Consider the following 20,666-nt stretch of genomic DNA (forward strand, 5'->3'; position numbering starts at 1 on the left):
GTCTTGCCAAATATAACCGGTGATTACTGCAGTAAACCTGTGTAATAACGAATTTAAATTGCGAATATAAACGATTAAAATATCTCCGCTAGTCTTTAAATGATTAATTGTAATAAATCAATAATTGGCAAATTACAAGTCGATGACGAAACCTAATCCGATGGTCGATGCGTTTTATTATCCGATGTCCCAAATTGGAATTACCTAATACTGGGTTTAGAATCACTAACATAGTAAGCTGACAATTATGTCCACATGCTGTGAAAGTATTTGACCCCTTTGACAGCTTCCTTATGATTTAACGAGTTTACCATGTCAGGAACATGTTTCCTAGAACAAACGAAGCCGCCATTCCTAAAAAATATTTCGGGATAAAATTAATAAATTTCCAAACGAGAATTAATACCTTTTATTTATACATCACTTTATACAAGGCAAGGGAGTTTAAATTTCCTTAAATTAACACTTAAAGACTCAACCAAAGAACAAAATCCAAGACCTTTTCCTTGAATAACTAATCTTTTTCCCGGTAATCCTGAGACTTTTATAAACATGACGTATAGGCTACATATTTTTTTTCAGCAAACAACAGCGGCCAGCTTTCTTCGTAATGCACCACCTGTAGCTTTCTCGAAGCGTTTTAACACCCGTTTATACCAGTGGCGTAGCTACCTTGTATGGCACCCCGTGAGAAAGTTGGTGGTATCACCCCATCGAAAGTAAAAAGAAAGAAATTTTATATCATAAACGACATGGATTATTTATTAAAAGAGAGCGAGCATGGGACGGGGAATATCCCAAGACAGCGTCAGGCTCTTTTGCGGGATTCCCCGAATTCTACATAGAGCTAAGCTAGTGCTAGTGGAGGAATCCTTGAAAAAGAAAATATTATGCTAGCGATTTATTTTTTCATTTGTACTTTGGTGACACCTGGTGCGACATTCCCCCCTTTGCTACACCACTGGTTTACACTAAACTACGTTAATAATTTGAACTACGACTCTTTTGATTGATATTCTTAATTAATCGGAGTGTAAAACACATAAGCGTAGTGTTCCTATGCAAGTTTAATGAATATAAATTCGAAACTAACAAAATAATTGACACAAACAGTACCAGATTGATTTAATTTAGTCACATTAATTTAGATATACGAGTACCATGCACGAAAATTAAAAATAAAATCACAACTTTATTGATTTGAATGTAAAATTTACTATGATATATTGTTAAATCTCTCGTTACGAGAACCACTTAAAAATGTTGGTGTAAAAGAGACTTGTAAGATGTGGCCACAATATTTGTATCCCTTTCTTTTGAATTGAAAAATGAAATCTAACATAGACGCCATTTTGAGGTTTCTTTGTAATAGTTAATTTCTATATTCAAAAAAATTCATAGATAATACTGTATGTACAATCTGTTATGTGTGATATCTTGTCGGAATGTTTGGACATCACAACCAAGTAAGGCTTACTATGGAACTTCAATAGCAAATTTAAATTTTTATACCAAGATAGATTTAATAAATTGTAAATTATTGTCATTCACTGTTTTTCAGTAGTGTAATAAATCCATAGGATTTATTTTGAAAGTTGATTTCATCTCTCATACTAAAAATTAAAACCTTCCTTTATGTTCACAAACACATTTAAGGAATTTTCGAGACGCAGCGATTTTTATATAAACCACCGATTGAAACTACGTGTTTTCATGGAGGCTACTTACTACTAAGTTACAGCAAGACTATATATCAAACTCGTAAGGTACATACTAGCCCTACCTTAAAACTAATCACATCTCAAATCTTAACCAAAATTAATATATAAATGCCATTAATCAATTTCTAGCTTCCTAAAACTGCCTTCTATAGACCCTTGGGGGGATGAACTGGTATTTCTTGAAGATAAAATTCCTCTCGTACTTAAGATCTCCATGTCGTCGAGGGCAAGAAGAACTTGCCGCTTCTCTTCAAGAAGTTTATGAGTGAAGTCAATCATTTCTTGTAGAGGAATCTTGCCGCCAAAGTTTGTAGGTAGACAAGTGATATCCATTTCTTTGTATAGCGTCTTGCTTGTTGAATGGAGCTGAAAGTATAGAGTTAAAGGATTTTGAATTTGAGTTAAAAGTTACATACATATAATTTTTAAAAACCTAAATAAAATTTATTAAATTCTAGTTTGCTTTTAATACATTTACGATCCACAGTAAATAAAAATACTCCACTATCTATGTTGTAATGTTTTCTGGGTTCGCATATTTTGTTTATTGAAAGTATTCTGTTTTGGCTTAGTATTATTTAAGTATTATCTTTTAACAATGTATGACGTACTAGATATAAAGATTACTTATAAATAAATAAACTAAAACAATTTTAGTGTTGTGGTAAAATCTAATACTGCGATTATCCTTGGGGTGCTGCGTTCAATCCTCGGTACCTAGAGATTTTTGTCTTAACGGAACAAATCATGAGGAAATCGACATGAGCTTTGAGTTTCAGGAACCATATTCCTTCATGTCGATCGAAAGCTGAAGACTCATCTATGAAAACATCAATACAATGTGTCTATTAAGGTTAAGAGACTTTCAGACATACTTTATACTATAACTGATATATATTACTTACACGTAAACGCTCGCCTATCTTAGGAGACACTTTGCTCGCAGCAAAATCAATAATGTATTTAAGAGCTGATGGAACATTGAACAGCTGGAAACCTTTGTGGCGCATTGGGAAGGATTGCTGGAAGAAAATTAACAAAATTATTATAGGTGTTTCATTAGAATTTTTTAATAAACTAGATTTACGAAGGAGGTTTTTTGTGTTTAGTTCATTATTGTCTTCAAGTTACAGGGTAAAAATTTGGCTTAAAGCACATAGTTAATGCGTTTTATTTTAATGTATCAAAGTTGATTTATACACATATTAATACAAATAAGAAATATTGTTATTAAATAGTTCTTAGTGCATATTTGGGTCTGCTATATATAAATAAAAATGATCCGAAAAATATATTGCTATGCTCAAAACTCGAAGACCAATCGAATTTTTGAGAGAAAAATTGTCAAAAGGTTTAAATAGATTTTAATATTACGGCGAAAAGAAGTTCGCGGGGCAGATAGTTTATTATAGAAATACATAACGTATATATTCTTAGTGGTTTTACGTACAAATCTGCTTGCTTTTGACTGTTTACATGAAAATTGCTTAATAACATGGAGGCGATCAGACTTCTGCGGCTATCGATACCTATTATTTTTCTAAAAAGATTAGGTCACAGTTCCATAGGTATAGTCTAATTGCATCGTATACGGGGGATAAACCTAGATGGTCATAGGGTCTTTACAGTGAGCCTTCATCGCGTTCGGTCTTGAGCCTTGTTTTTCACCATGCTCCAAGTCTTCCCGGCTCTCTTTGCCTCATCTACTACTGTAGGAGTCCCAGTTTGTTTGAGACGGCCACGCTTCCGGTTTTCTTGCGGGTTGCTTACTGATATAATTGGATCCTTTTCGGACTGGTTCTATCCATGTTCATTGTTCTGATCTGGCTATTCGAGGTTTCTGGGAGCGCTACCAAAGTTGCTGGTTAGGGATCTTCCAGACCCAGAATACGGCGAAGACAGCGGAAGACTCTTGGAGCTCGAGATGTTGTTAGAGACCTTCTACGACTTATAGGCTTAGGAGTTAAAGCAATATTTTTAATGTTTGTTGTTTAAATTTTTAATTGATAAAATTGTGATTGTGTTTAGCAGTGTTACGAGTCGTTTTGGCTAACGAGCATTTATTCTTGATAAAATTTGCGTAAGTAAAGTATTAAAATTAATACTAAATTAATAACTTCTTCACAAAAGTCTTATCTTACCCGCTCTACGCCCTTGACTTGCGAACTGGTGGTAAATGTAAATTTACGATTAATTTAATTTGTTTTTCTTGACGTTCATAAGTGTACATGTTTACCTAAATGAATAAAGATATTAAGACTATGACTAAGTATAAACTGAGTTATTTCTATAATTGTTCAAAGCTGCCTTGTTAGTAATGAAAAAAATATTATTCGTATTTTCCTCTTCGTGAAATTCAATCTACCTACTAAACAAGTTATTGTAAATCCTGTTATCTAAAGATTTGCGACATTAATTCTATCTTATTGTATTAATCTTTATACGAATAGAGGAAATGAAATTAAAACTACTAAACACTATTAAATATTCATACGAAATTAACAACTGCTTACTAAATGTTATTTTAATAACGTCCAAGTAAGACGCGATACGCTATATAACTTCGCAACGTCAGTTTGTGTAAAAAAGATCCATATAAAAAACATGTACATACCACGAGTTACCAATAGATGTTACGCAATAAAAATGACTAAGACGTTTTTAATATGGACTTCATTTGAGATTATTGAATCGTTATAAAAGTTAAAACACATTATTAAATAAATTTATTTAACGAAAAATATAATGAAATTGGTTGCGTTTATTACGTAATTGCGAACGACGCTAATGAACTAAAACACAGACATTATCATAGTTTCATATTATCATTTAATGCATTTTGTATAGTATAAGTTCAAATCAATCTATCCTAAAATATATAACGATGAACATCAATTTTACAATGAATAATAAAAATTTTACACTTTAAATATTAATTTTTACAAGTTTTTTTTAATTTAGAGGTTTTTCACCTAATTCTTATTCCGTTTTTAATGCATATTAATTTGACATACGAGAGGAGTTCGATGGTGCGTCAAGAGCAAACTAGTACTCTCAACTGTCAAATAGTTCTCGGCTATTAACAGTTAAAGTTATTTAGACATTAGTCTAACTCTGCCTTTGACTCTACATTGTATGTATGTCCATTTATTTTGCCATGTCCATTCAGAAGGCAAGATCAAGTGGCCTTTGAATACTGAAAGGAATCGATGGAAGAAATCCTGAAAGGCCTCTGGGAATCAAAACTATCTCTATTGGTTATAACTGGTTCCCCAAGAGCTGGTGCGCGTAAATTGTAAGTAAAGCCTTATAGTGAAACTGGTTTAGTTATTTTCCACTACAATTGTTTTGACGGAGATTAAACTCGTTATTAAGGGAATTAGCGGAGATGTTGATTGCAATTACGACGCGTGTGCAATTGATTCGAATAATTGCTTGATTCATATAATTATTGCTTAGATTTTCCATCGTTTTCACTTTACTAGTGTGTGAAGGGCTTATAAAAGTATAGCATTATGTTTATCGATTGTTAAACACCAAAGCGCAACGATTGGTCTGTAACGCAGGGTATGTGAGAAGATGGTCAGATTTAAAAACGAATTTAAGCTCTCATGCTAACTCCACTAATTCACTCCGGTGGCTCTGCTACCCAAAGAGTGTCTTGTTCTCGAAAACGAGAAACTTCCAGCACTTCCTCTACAGTGCTACCTCCTGCCAATTACTGACTTTTAGCTGCTGTACGTCCACAGCCACTCTATTGATCCTGAACCTCTCGCTCAAGGTGCCCCAAAAATTGTATTCGATGGGTCTGTATTCGCTTATGTTGGACTGCGCTACCCGTCAGCCAACAAGGAGGGACCTTGTTGGCTAGATTTTACGCAATACATATTATTATGTAATGCAATGTTTTTAATTTATTTTATTACTCTTTATTACTTAACATGTGATATGGAACATGGTGTAACGTTGTGTAAAAGAAAAATACTTGGCGATTAAAAAGAGTGGCGGAGAGTTTATTGCCAGTTCTTCTCTTCCGTTCTACGTCTTTGATTTGAGAACTGGCAGTAAATGTAAAATTAGAAACATTCAATGTATATTTCTGTTGAGTACATTATGTTACCTCCATGAATAGATGATTTTTTGAATTTGAATTATTTTGTGGTGCGCCACCAACATTTCTGCTCCTCTTTTATGGTTAGCGTCCAAGCTTCACAAATTAAAACTGGGCGTATAATTAAATCCCGTAAGTCAAAAATGTATTGGATTATGATTCTCATGCTACTTGAAAGTCTCAATTTACACTTAATTATATGAGGAAATATTTGTACGTCTTTTTCGTGGACTTGAATAATGTAAATTTATCAATACACCAATATTGGGACTATGACAAAGTGTTTGTGTCTTGATGGTATTGTTTCAGGTTAGTCAAAGGATACAAAAATAAATGATATACCCAGCTCGTAGGTGCTAATGAACTTTACTTATCTTACCTTGAGAGCTTATGTTTCTTTTATTCTGAAGTCTATGCTAGCGTTTAAAGTGAACAAAGAAAAATTCTGTTATGAAGTTTATAAGAACAAAGAACCTCTTTAACAGATGAATTCTGTACGAACGTTAGTGCACAGATTTAGATTTTAATCTAATGCGATAAGGTACTATTTCTCGGAATAATCTCTAAAAATATACATTTGTACACGTAAAGAATGTAAATGTAAAAATAACGATTGCAAAGCTTTGCTTTTGTATATACCGAGGCTCGGCTTAACTAACCGGCAATGCTGGCTGCATATACATTACACATACACTATATATACACCGTGTATATTATAAAAAGTGAATATATATGCTCTTTTCAATATATGTTTGAGTAATAATTACAATTAAAAATTAATATATAGAAGGCAAAACTATTTAATTAAAACCCAGTGGCAGTGGATTTTTAACACTGTCAGCATTTCTTATCTAATACTAGCCACGGTTCTAGATACCGACAGGCGCCAAACCATGCTGCATACAGCTTACATGATATATTAGATTCAAACATATTCGTAAAGTTCTTACCTCTCCCCACTTAATGAGCCGAGCGAAGTCTACAGGGTTCCAAGCTGTGACGTGTGTCTTACTGGATCCCATACCATCGCCAACATGCACGAAGCCATGGACCTGATCCGTCTGGTCTTCCATCAATGTCTCGTAGATCACAATATGCGCGCGCACCATATCCCAGCATGTGAACTTGCTTATATTGAATTTGCCTACGACAAAGTTTACATTTACTGGTTTTTGATGTGATAGTGATTTGAAGAGAAACACGAGTTATTGGTAGTAAGGCAAGACTAACACTGATTGGCTTGGGTCACGTGATGTTCATCATCATCACAATCACCATCGTTGGCCTGTTTGATTAGATATCTATATAAGGTTTTTAGGATAAATACACCCAGGATCTTTAAACGTAGAACTTTACTAGCACAATATGCCTAGCAATTGAAGTTGTTATTATCAAACTTAGCAGTAAAAACCTGAAGAAGAAAGACCCTAGAGCCAAACAATATGTCATGCAAGAATTCGCAAAACCATCTATCTATATATCTACACTAAGAAATCGCACATGTCAAAGTCATTGCCATCGCATCGCAAGCAACGTTTATAACTCATACAAAACAAGGTTATCATAATATAACGTTCAGTTAATAACTCAAATTAAAATAATATTTACAATTAAATCTCTTATTTTTTACGTATTCACGCGATTAGTGAAACGTAAGTTATTATAAAGGTCACCTTCAGACTGATACTTCCTTCATAACAACAAAAAGGATTGTTCGTACATTGAGAATAAATTGGGACAAACAAAGTGCATAGTTTGTTCGTTCAGTTTAGTATTATTTTGTGGTTTAAAAAAAAGCTATTTCGTCGACTTAGTAGTCGTCGACGTAGTTTGATAAAATTTTTTTTACAATTTTTTATAACTCTTTTTTTATAGAACAGTTGACAAATGGGCAGAAGGCTCATCTGATGTAAAGTGATAGCGCCGCCCATGGACACTCTCGATGCTAGAGGACTCGCGAGTGCGTTGTCGGCCTTTTAAGAATTTGTACGTTCTTTTCTTGAAGGACACTAAGTCGAATTGGTTCGGAAATACTACAGTGGGCAGCTGGTTCCACAAGGTGAATACAAATAGTGTTTCAATAACATACTAATTTTGATATATGTGTGAACGACAGTGATTACGTAATTTGATTACTTACTCATATTATACACTATGACTCTCCGACCCAAGCTGTCACGAACTGGTGAAACAGCAATGTACCTAAAATGAAGAAACATTTTTTTTTATATTCACAGAAAATTATCTATGAAATATGCTACGAATCTTAATTATTAGTCTATGAGGAATGATTAGGACCTAAAAGAAATATTTAGTTTTCATTTGTCTATAGTTAACGTTTACCAACACTTAAGGAGCGGTTACTTTAGGTATGAATTCCAAATGTCACACGCGTCGAGAGCATAATCAACATCTAAATTTTACTCAAAACATATTCTCCATAAAATATAATTGCAACAGGATCGCCACCAATAGTTAATTTACACCAACTTTGTAAGTCATAGACAATAATGTCAATAAGTGTGAATAGACTGTGTTTATAATGAATTCAATACTGAGTCATATAAGCCTTATTATTAAGGGAATGACACTCAGTTTCATCAACACGATAAACAAATACTTTCATAATTTAATTTCTTAAACAGCCTGTGAGAAAAGTGAATTATATAACAGCAAAGTTCAAGGCCCACGTGGGGGCTTTCGAATAACCAGTCTGATATGTACCATAAAGAATATATAACCTCATTTCATAATACGTACGCCATATTTTGTAACTATGTTAGTGGATTTAAATTTTTCGCAAGATCGAGGTCAACGACACTGAACTTTCTATGATTAGACTGGATATAATGTACTTTTGAGAATATAAAAAAAATATAAGGGTTTTTTTTATTTGTATACATAGATTTTCCGCAACTTGCTAACAGGGCTGGTACTTACTAACATAATTCGGTACATTACAGTGTGGGAAGACAGTTTCATATCTATCCCTATAGATTCCAGAATATTGAACCCAGGATCATATACTAAATCGTGACATATACACATATCAAGAGTGTAATACGTGTGCCCATTATTTACCGTATTTATTATTGTCCGCCTTTAAAATATGAATTTCCTATGATCGCATGTATAATTGATTGAAATTTGTTCGGCCTTTAAGGAAAGGAAGTTTAATTTACATATCTTAGAACGGATCATATGAAGGGAATTACGACGGAAGCTTATTAGAACTCATTTAAGGATAACAACTATCTTAATTATAATCAACATTTTCAAATAAAATTTATTTGATAGTTTTCATAGAAAATTCTTATTATTTCTCGCATATCATAACTATTTTTGGGGGAATATTTTTTTAGTAAATAAAGTTGAGAATACATATTAGCGAATTGGTTGCATAAAAAATAAACAACATTGGTTGCAAAATATGACATCCATTCCAAACTAATATTTTTTGTCTATTTCGTAAAATAAAATAAAGCAAATATTTGCAACATACGGAAGAAACAAACTATTCGTAAGAGGGTATTTTCACTATCAAGTAGTCCAAAGGTAAACTCTACTAGCACTCGCTTAATTAATTTGTGTTCGTCTCTTTCTATTAAATTGTGTTTAAGTTTAAATTAAAAGAGACAGATATATTTAACGTCACATACCCGCTGCTAATAATTTCCTTCAGGTTCGGATCTTGACAGTCCAGGTTTACCATACAGTTGCTGTAGAATTTTCGCAGGTTTAAGTACTTAAGTAGTGTCTGCTGGGCCATTGGCACGCTGAACTTCTTGTGTCGGAGAAATCGTAATAAAAACGTATCATCTGAAAAAAAAAATACTTTTCAAAGAGTCTAAATATTAGACCTGGTAGACTGGAATCTGAGTCAAGTACTAGATTTTGATACATAATTAATTATTATTTCGCATAGATTAATAAAATGTATCAGTTATACCGAGTTATAAATAAGTTTTCAGAAAGTCAATTACGTACCTTGTCTTACGTTTCTTATATCTGGATTCTTCTGAATCCATTCTCTCATATTAAAGAGAGCCTGTTCCTTCGTAGCCGGAGACTCTCTTAGCTCACTCGCAGCTACTTCAGCCGTATTCCTCACTTTTCGTACAATCCCGTCTTTTTCACAATGATCATTTGAGCCCCAATTTGTCGATACAGTGAGCAAGACGCTTGCCGTCGTCATCTTGCTGACTTCAGATTCTATATAAATAAGTAAAATAAATTAGTGGCGCGACTATCTTTTTAGATCTTTTAGACTCAGATTTCTCTGTTTCATGATCATATGTCAACCTAATAGGCAAGAAGTTGATCAGCCTCCTATGAAACACGCAAGTCGGATTCCTCACGAAATTTTCCTTCACCCTTCGAGCGAGTTTTAAATGCGCATATAGTGCGGAGCAGGGGATGATCTCAAGGATGAGATAATGTTAAAAGCATTCAGACTCTGACTAATCAGATAAGATAAACTTGCATTATGAAACTTATAATTAAACTTTACAAATGGAATTAATTTGCGAACAGTGAGTCCACTTCATAAATAGATAACTATATAGTAGAAATCACAATTGATCTTCTGCCATTTGATTTAATTAAAATCCTAGATTCGCTCTTCGTACTAGTTTCTATAATAACTCAACCGTAACAAATTCAATGGAGTAATGAAATGGAGACGAATTCACGAAGAAACTAATAGTTCTTTGTTTTTCTAGTGACTTTGCAGAATTTGTATTTGAAATCTTGTTTTCCAGCAAGTTTGTTGAGTCAAGTGCAATTTACATACATAAAGTAGGTTGTAAATATTATCTTGTGGTTTTATATGGTTAATTAAAATACGGAAATGGTGTGAGTTTATAATACTCAGAAGTTCTATGGGATTCTCTAAAATTAAATCATTATACTATTTATGTTAATTATTGTTTATTAATACATTATATATATATATACATATATTGATATTACATAAACCACTCGTTTACTTAAAAAGATACAAATAGCGGTAGCTATTGAGGATAGTTTATAAAAAGAAAATTATGTCATCTTCATAAAAACAATTCTCAACTGAACTAACGTAATTTCAACAAAGAATTCAGGCCGTCAAAAATCGTTTCATTTCTTTTTTAGCTTTGCTAATCTTATCTTGTATTTTTTTAGGCAAATACTCTCCCAGGACGCCGATGGAACTCAAAACAACATTATCCCAGTAATCCGGTGGACCAAAAGCCGAACTGTCTGTTGCCAATTTAACAAATTTCTGCAACACTTCGGTACTGCATCTCTTCAATTCACCTATTTCAACAAACGCTGCCTTGTATGCTTTAGCGTGAATTCTTTCTATTTCGTTTCCATTAAAAGCACATAGGATTTGCTTCAGAGCAACCAAGTCATAGCAGGTGTAATCTTCCAGTTCTTTGAAGTCATCTCTAACGCGATCAGCGACAGCTGTAAGTTGATCTTCACTCAGCCCATAATCCTTTCCAAAATTTTCTATAACATCAATACTACCCAGCGTTATATTATAGATCTCTTCAGCTGGTATAGCTGGTGTAATCCACTGCAACGTTGCCAGTATACTTTCTGGAATATTTGCGACGTCGCCGTAAAATATTTTAATTGAGTGCCAAATGTAATTGGCCTCAAGAGAAGGCAACGGCTCCTTGCCAAGGTGAACTAAACAAGTAACTATATCTTTACGTTGTATTGTTTCTAGTTTAGGCAATGAGACAAAGCTTTTATTATCCGATGTATTAAAGAGACTATCGCAGGTAAAGTTTTGCGTTTTAGCCCTTATAATTAAAATTAATACGATGGATAGTTTGAAGAGCGTCATGGTTAGATGGCGAAATGGTTTTCAATAGAATACTGGGTCAGTTCAAACGTTTTATTGAGTTTTCGATTAAATGAAAATGTACATGATTAATGAAGAAATTGATATGAATAATGTAGCTTGCGTGATCAGAACTTGTTCGTGTCATATACCAAATAGTTTTTTATTCTCTATTTAGTAACGTGGTTGAATGACAAAACTTCTTGCGCATAAAAACTAAACCAGTATAATTACACTCAGGAAAGAGGCAGGAAATTATTTTAGATAAAACGGTACAACTAGACAATTTAATTTTTGATAAAGAATGGGGAAAGTCTATAATTCGTATGATTTATTTTCCTTTGGAAACAATCAGACACGGAAACATTTTTGACCTATACATGTAGATGAAATACCTATACATACATGTAAAGTTCTATAATGAAAATTATCATTATTTTAACTATTAAACTAATTTTATATAGTTAACAGAAAGTTTCTTGCAATAAATTAATCTCCTCTAAGTTTTTTCATTTTTCAATAACATTACTAACTTGTATACATACGAAGGAGAAGAGGAGAATACATAGGAAAATGTTGTTTCCGGCAATGGTAAAACTTCCATCTTCTCATGCACTATTTCGATCACCACCCACCCTATAGAATTTTTCAAGAGGCGATATGACGCAATTGGTTTCAAGACTTGTTAATACATACCTAATGGCGACGTTATTATCACACGCGCGATTTAATCAAGCATAAAAGATTGGATGTGTCTAAACCGATCAGTGACTCAGTGAATAGTTGTAATTAATTACACGTGAAGAGCTTTCGACTATGCCTTTGCTAAGGTTAATGGAAGCTTAGTGTCGCAAACAACGTTCGTTATATAAAGCATCCATTATTTTTTATAATTACATTCTATTTGGTTGACATTGTTTTTAATTGCTTTTGTATAGTTTTGTCATCTTATAATTTATTAATGTATATAACTCGATGTACTAGGAGTTAACAAATTTTATTTTTATAAATGATAAAGAGGCTAAAGACGAAGCTAAAGCCAAAACGACACTAAAAAAGAGCATAATCACAGCCCATAAACCCCATTTAGTGATGTTTAAGGCAGGAATATGCTCTTATTTCAAACAATTGGATTCCGTATCCTCTAGTAAAAAAAAACTCGAGGCAATTCTACAGTTAACTAGTTCGCAAAAATGTGTCTAGTGACGCGGATCCTTTAAAACTTCTTTAATCATCAAGGTGATGCGGATGACATTTTTAGTTAATAAAAATATTGCTTCAATTACTTGATAGTTCTGAAAGCAAAAAAACAGGTTTTCTTTTCAGAAAAAGACTGTTCAATAAATATTGTACAGGATCACGGGATCCGTCTAGTACTGCGCACGGCTCTATGCCTTACCTTATAAACAACCTTTATGATAAAATAAACCTACTAGACTAGACTTTGTTAATTATAAATACTTGTTTTTACCACAAATTTAAAATAATATGGTTCTAGAAATATAATTATTAAACCATATTTTTCCGTACATTGGCTTACATTCATAACAACTATATTAAATAGCATTAAATGGTTATGTGCGTCATTTATTAAGATAATCACGAGTTCGAGTTGTTATACGTTTATGAATAAAGTTATTTTCCTCAATAAAAAATTATGCGCATAATTTTGTTTGTTAGATACGTATCCAGAGACTAACGACAAAAAAAAACATGTGCGTATTACCGTTATCCGTAAGGTAAGATGACTTCGGCTGTGCACTAATGGAATTTTACGTGAAGAAAAGGTCATGTCTCGAACCCAATAATCGATGACATATGTCAGACATTAGACATTATTACCTACGAGTCTATAGAAGTTGTGGCGCGGGATTATTATTATCTACTTATAAAAATAGCACCACATATATGATAAATCTTTTGGCATACTCGGTAAAGATAAACCAGGAGCATTTTTTAATGAAAATACATAAATGAAAATAGAAATTTAAAATACAGTCAGAATTGCGAAGAAGCTGCATTTTTCTATGAATTTTAATGAAAGGAAATTCATTTGCGATTCTTTATAAAATTGAAGCCATCGCTAATTGAATGCGGTTTGATAAAAACTTTTCCCTTTGAAGCCTTATGTAGTTTAAAAATTCATTTGTTCGTGTCGATGTTCTCCATGTTCTTACTTAATAATTGAATTTATAATCATAATGTTTCAGCCTGTTGACGTCCACCGTAGGCCTGTCGCCTTCCTTCCAGGTCATCTGTCCTAGCCGTCCAATGCTTCGCCAACAAAATCTAATACAATTTATTAATATTATTATGATTGAATATTAAATTCTGAATTTATATTTCAAATCAATGGCGATAAACTTTCCGCCACAATTTTCCACTTTGTTTACCATAACGTCATTTCACATAACACAATTTAAAAATATAAGCAAAAAAATGTCCTTCCTAATTAAGAACAATGAGAACTCGGGAGTTGTTTGTCAATAAATTTCATTTCAACAAAAAGATAACTAAATACAAGATCACTCCCAAAAACCCCGCAATTTTTTTTATATACAGTTTGAGTCGTTACACACATGATTTTTGGCACAAACATCCAAAAAGCCTGATAAAATGATGTTATATATAAATAATTAAAAGGGTATTTATTTACATACAATTCAAAACAAATAACATAATACATAAAAATATAACATAATATATAAATTATTGAAGTAACATATACGTACCATATAGATATATGATAGATATCATTGAAATAACTATGAAATTAAAAATAAAACTCTAAATTTTTAAGGACCAATGAACGAATGGCGTCATTGGCAAAGTCAATGTAATGTCATTAATCACACAGTTGTTCATTAAATGTTTAAAGATTACCGCTAATAATTATCCATATTTATTTTTATACATCTTTCATTAGGGTTACCTGTAGCTTGAGAAAGAATAGTAGTTAAGTCCTGTGGTGATGACCTAGGTTAAAGTGTGAATAGCAGCCTTGTTTTAAATAATGATGTATGTAGAGTCAAATCTGTTATAATGACATTGACGGGACTACTCATATTTAGTCGTAAAACCCGATAGTCGTAACAGCCGATGACGTTGTTATCAAGAATCCAATACAATAGACTTCAGCCGGTCAAAATAACCGGTATGTTGTTCTAAATAAGTCGTCAAACGGTTTTGACTGTAATTAAAACTAAATATATAATAATGAAGGAACTAATTTTCAGGCTCTCTCAAAAGGTTTAGGTGCCTAGAACGTACTGAGTTTAAACTAAATTATGATTTCTTAATAAAGGTTAATATAATTTTAATAAATCCAGTAGCGCTCTAACCCTCTACGTAAATGTCGTGGCCGTAGATTGCTTCCGTTTCTTCAATTATTATGTTTTTTTACAGAAGTAGGTGATCCTTCCTAACGACGTTTGCCATACGAAGCAAGTGGTAACTGCACACTTCAAAAATCCAAGACGTTATTCAAATTCGCTATCAGTCTAGACCATCTTAGGCCACTAGACAAACACTACTCAAAATGCCTTAATGCCATTTCTGAAAAGGCCGGCTGCGCACTTGCGAGCATTCTGGAAATATGAGTCTCCATATTCGGCAGTATCACTGAACGTCAGGTGAGCCTCCTATTACATAAAAACCCCTTAATGAAATTAACTATATTAATACATGTAAAGAACGTACAATTCATTTACTGCAAAAGGCAGCAAACACATATTTAACTTCGATTAAAAATTGAAAAACTCTTAAATACACTTAGTATAAATGATTACCTTTAAAAAAGTCTTTCCTTCTATTAATGAAAGCGTGTAGGTTTTATTAGCCTTTGTTCCATTCAAAACTATTTGGTTACGTGATCATAAATTGCCCTCATTTGTAATCTTGCCAAATTACAACGTGTAAAAGTGGAACACGCAGTTGCCATGAACGAATTTTGGATATTGACTAGAGAAAGAACTCGTTTGGTTACAAAATAGGCTATCGGATCGTCTTAAATGTAAATAATTAACTATTGCTGAGAAATTCGAAATTCAATCTTCATAGTGCGGTAATTATAGAACCAATTAAGACAGATAAATACTAATTCATTAAAGTAAGAGAATTTAAGACTTCAGTTCAAAGGCTGATTTTCAGTCGTCCACCATTGGATAGCAGCTTCATACACATCAGTGTAATACTAAAAACAATGTAAAATAAACGATTGAGAAAACAAAACCTAAAGAGTGAAAACGAATGACCTAAAGCATTTCCTGTATACACAAGAATGTGGAGAACGTGGCAGACAGTAAGGTTTAACAATCAGGTTGATTTCCTAACCTTTTAACAAAATTTAAATTCCGTTTACCCTTTATACTCCACGCATCCATTCATCCCATTTGTCTCTTCAGAAGATCGCAATTTGACCGAAACTCTGATTTAGTTTAATTATATATAGTATCCTTTTTTATTTCTTCGTGTTCGCCTACACATTATATATGGTATTACGTTTTTCTTGTACCAATGTATCAGAATGGCGAGCAACTTCTTATAAATTAATTAATTAATAGAAGCATACTATGTATAGCCACATCGTAGGTATTGGAATTATGTAAAGGATGTCCTTTAAGTATGTACTTAGCGAACTTAAATTTAAACAAGATTGATGAACATCCAGCTGTTTTAAATTATTCGATTCAACTGAGAAAGGGTTTTGTATAAGATGCTTATGAAGGAAAATTTTTCGCATTTTAAAAATCAATACTACTTGCAATTTACAAAAGAATTGAGTCGTTAAATTCTTTGCTTACAAGCAGGCTTTATAAGAAAACTTTACATTGATTTACAAGAATAGTTCTAAATTCAATTTTTTACGCAAGCTATTTGATTCACATGTTCCAGTCACAGTTTGTGAACACAATTGTTTGGTTGTTATGTTTTGGAAATTGTATACGACTCTGTAATTATCCTTAATCTATTTAGTTATATAATATGATGTAATAACGTTTTCACTAACTTAACAGTTCGTATTTGACAATTGGAATATCAAGGTTGTCAAGCAGAAATCTATACATTAACTATGATCGGGCGTCGATTTAGATAACGTAGAAATATTAAATTCAGAGTACAAAACTTTAATTATAAGACCATCATACCAACTTACACGTTTAAGGCAATTTCTATTTTTTAAATGTTTAAACTTTTTTTAACTCTTCTTTACTGGAAGAAATTGGTAGTCAGAAAATATTTAACATAATCAATGTTGTTTACGCCCGATAAGGAGTTCTATAACACATACACAACAAACATATCCCGGAACTAATAAATTAGGTGTATGAGCCAAGACATTTTTTTCACTCAGGCTTTCTTAGTTTTGTAAGGTCGGCGTTTTCCTAAATTGTCGGATTTAGGCACTGTTTTAGGCACTCTCTTCAACTGTTACATTGCAATCATTCGTTACATAGCAATTAACATTACATTATTTCGCTTATATTCAACTGACGTACTCAAGTTAGGTTAATATAGAGTAAAAATAAATTCTCTATTGTTAAAAGATGAACCAGAAACCATACAGCATGTGTTTCATAGCTTAAAATTAACGACGTTACATGCTATTTTAAATAAGTGGTATGGCCGTGCTTTGGTCACGTTTGGTTCCGTAACTTTTTTATATATCCCATATAAGTGTGTTACGATACTTTATTGAGGTTCATGACATCAGTGGCCTGGAAGTGCCATTGTGTCATCACCAAGTACAAGTTCTTTGAGAAACCGATAACCAAGGTGATGTGAGAACAGGTTTTGGTAAACGTTCTATGTTGTTATATACACGCGATTAATTTGAACTCAGAATGGCGTGTTACCGCTAAAATTGGATTGGATTTTTATGTTTTAAAACCGTTTCATATGGGCAAAGACACACACACTTTTGGGGGGTTTTCCTGTAGTTTAAAATAACGCGAGCGAGTTAAAATTTAACGGGGTTATAATTTAATGAATGGATTTATTAAATGAATCAGCTAAAATTTGTTTGTAAAACAATTTTTTTGAGCTTACAAACAATAGTCGATAAACAATTTAGTAGAATTTTTATAATTTAAAAAAATATGTAAAACATTTCAAACAAGATTTATAAATAGTTTTTTTTTGATATCATGCAAAAGTAATACCTTTTTTAAAGTAAGCTCTTAGTGATCGCTTTCACTGCTCAGGGCCCTTTTCATATTATGATCAAAGTCCAAACTGTACAATATCCCGATGAACAATAATTAAAAATATTTTTGTAAACTGCTTGACCTTAAAATAAAATCACTTCCTCATTAAGCTTTGGTTTACTAATTAATCAGCATTAATTTTTGACAATTTCAAACAGGATTATTAAAGATTAAAGTTGATCAATTAAGGCATGGTTTTTGTGTATTTAAATCACTCTAAGAACAAGGCACACACGTTTATACATTTCATTAATTGTTGTACAATAAAAAGTAAGTCCTTAGATTTTTTGGTGAAAATGTAAGAGATGGGAGGAGAAAACAGTACCAAGGGTGGAGATGGCCTTTATTGTGGATTGCAGCTCGTCACAAACTCTTTGTAAAACAAAGAAGTGGTTTAAAAGAACGACGAAGGGCTTTTTACCAGTTCATTTCATTCTTTCAACTTAATTTGAGAACTGGAAGAATTGGGAAGACTTTAAAAGTGTAAACTATTTTCTGTATATGCTTTTTGTTTTTGTGTATTTCGATTTATCAAATTATGCACTCAGACATATCATATCTACAATTATTGTCCTATGCAGATTTAAAAATATTAAAAATACTTATATGTATAGCAATATTGGTAAAAAGACTCGTCCCAAATAGAAGATAATTTGCTTGACAACGCTAATAACCTAAAGTTCGACAGTTCAACATAACATTATGTAATTTGTCACACTTGACATCGCGAGCCACAATTATATAACCCCTCAACTATTCTGTATGGCCGTTCTGTATATTGACATTGGAAACATTGAGCCAATTTCGATATTAAATGTACAATGAGGAGTCGTAAATATATGTCTGTCAAAAGCCTAACCTAGAATGGTATTTCGAATAATTGAGGATGTGTTTGCAAGATCAACTTTAAATTACATAAACACTAAATCAGATATTATATCGAACTAAAATATTATATTAAGTTTGTATCTTTCTATAAAATTTACATATTATTTCGAGAACTTAACCTTTTAAAGTTAAAAAGGTTAAAAAAACATAACAAAAGTTAAGTAAAGATTTTTTTGAAGTTGTAAATCTTTTGGCGCGATGAAGAAAAATGATGAGAGTGAATTTTTACACTTTATTTTTTTTATTAGCAGGTACAATTAAACAGTGTGAATTAATAAATATTATTTTGGTGTTTTTAAATCAATTTCATATACGACGGTTATAGTGTTAACTATTAATTTATATATTTAAATCTTTTTGATTAATTTTAATATTAACCGATGATCGCTACTGCATTTTAGTTATTTTTCCATACGCCAAAGAAGTTGAACGCGTGTACATAAATGCACACTCTTTTTTAAAGTAAGATGCGAGCGATTCTTCTCTTTTCCATATGGAACATAACAAAATAAGATCTTCAATAACATATTAGTAAATTAGTTGTAATTTTTTCAACATCCTAGTGGACGAAAAAACTATGTATTGTGATTGTTTTTTGTAAAGTATGTATTAATAAAAAATAAATCAAAATGAAAATACAGCTTTCTATATATTTTGAAATGATTAACATGGTCAATATCATACTAAAATTTTTGAACATATTAAGTATATAACAAAAAATTTGAATTCTGTTAATATCGTGTTCCACAATAAAGGTTGTATAGCTTGTAGAAGTTGTTAGATGAGAACTTACGGAAATTATGAAGGCCATTACTTTGGAGATTTTAATCTATTAATTGCGCTTAATTTTGCAGTTTCATGTGTCCAATTTAAATGACAATTACAAGAAAGACAAACATTTCTATATATTTGAGATGTTAGATATTTAATTATTTTAAATCACTATTTAGCGATTACTTACTTTTATACCACTGAGATCTAAAAGGATCTTTTCTATATACATAAGAAGACAAATGCTAGTAATATATTCCTTTAATTACAATTCTAATAAAAACGCCTAATTAATATTGATGAGCTATTTTTTTTTACTTTAAATTTTATTACGCCGCTTTACGATAATTAAATATATCGTTTGGAATAATTAAAATGTTCTGCTACACAAAATATTACATAATTTAAATTTTCCTTAATTAATAATGTATGCAGAAACAACAAGAATAACACCAACGTGCCAAACAATCACAAAATTGTATGGCTTTTAATATAATTTCTTAAAAGAGTATTATATTTTTCAAACAATGAACATAAACGTTATTATAAGCTACCGGGGTTTCGCCTTTTTATGCCAAACTTAGCCTGCAATAACACAACGATACGTTTATAACATAAATCAGCAACATTCAATTTAATTACTTTATTTGGAAAATAACGATTTTTTAAGCTAATGTCTGTAATATTACTTATTTATTTACCGGAACAATCCGATATTATGTTTATAGATTATTTTTCTTTAAATGTTTTGAAAAGTTTGATAAACAAATTCTAAGGTAAATTCGCAGTATAAACAGTGTTTATTCTGAACCAAAATCGATAAAATATTAATTTCTATAAATACATATGCTCCTTTATAAATAAAAAAAATGTTATAAACAAAAAGCAATAAGTATAAACTAAAGCGGGTAATTATTTTCAAGTGGGTACAAAATAGTACACAAACAAAATTATAAAATATCCGACATCACAATTGAATTTTTAAACACAGCATAAATATTCGCAATCCAATAAAAAAATACTTACAAGTATCTGTTATCCTTTCGCGCGAAAAGCAGTTAACTCGACGACGCACAAACCTATAATGTTGAACGCAGGCGGCGCACACGTCTTCTATCCACTGCACTGCCTTT

The 20,666-nt window shown here is 32.0% G+C and overlaps 2 protein-coding genes across 2 annotated transcripts; both read right to left on the reverse strand.

Annotated features, from left to right (window-relative positions):
* Window positions 1-394: 394 nt before the first annotated feature.
* Window positions 395-20,666, reverse strand: LOC110997611 (clavesin-1). The gene is made up of 7 exons (XM_022265854.2): window positions 20,560-20,666; window positions 9,820-10,044; window positions 9,492-9,651; window positions 7,973-8,034; window positions 6,783-6,976; window positions 2,627-2,743; window positions 395-2,087 (listed from the first exon to the last, which is right to left on the reverse strand). Exons 2-7 carry the CDS (start codon window positions 10,025-10,027, stop codon window positions 1,836-1,838), a joined length of 993 nt encoding a protein of 330 aa, XP_022121546.1. The 5' UTR covers window positions 10,028-10,044; window positions 20,560-20,666; the 3' UTR covers window positions 395-1,835.
* Window positions 10,862-12,033, reverse strand: LOC123690580. Its single transcript, XM_045634229.1, has one exon. The coding sequence runs from the start codon at window positions 11,669-11,671 to the stop codon at window positions 10,931-10,933; it is 741 nt and encodes a 246-aa protein (XP_045490185.1). The 5' UTR covers window positions 11,672-12,033; the 3' UTR covers window positions 10,862-10,930.

This window comes from Pieris rapae, chromosome Z (assembly GCF_905147795.1).
Source record: "Pieris rapae chromosome Z, ilPieRapa1.1, whole genome shotgun sequence".
Classification (NCBI taxonomy): domain Eukaryota; kingdom Metazoa; phylum Arthropoda; class Insecta; order Lepidoptera; family Pieridae; genus Pieris; species Pieris rapae.

Coding starts and splice junctions, on each gene's coding strand:
- LOC110997611 (XM_022265854.2), bottom strand. CDS start 10,027: ATGACGACGGCAAGCGTCTTGCTCACTGTATCGACAAATTGGGGCTCA. Junction 9,652..9,819: donor TATAAGAAACGTAAGACAAG/GTACGTAATTGA, acceptor TTTTTTTTTCAG/ATGATACGTTTTTATTACGA. Junction 8,035..9,491: donor AAGGAAATTATTAGCAGCGG/GTATGTGACGTT, acceptor TCTTCATTTTAG/GTACATTGCTGTTTCACCAG.
- LOC123690580 (XM_045634229.1), bottom strand. CDS start 11,671: ATGACGCTCTTCAAACTATCCATCGTATTAATTTTAATTATAAGGGCT.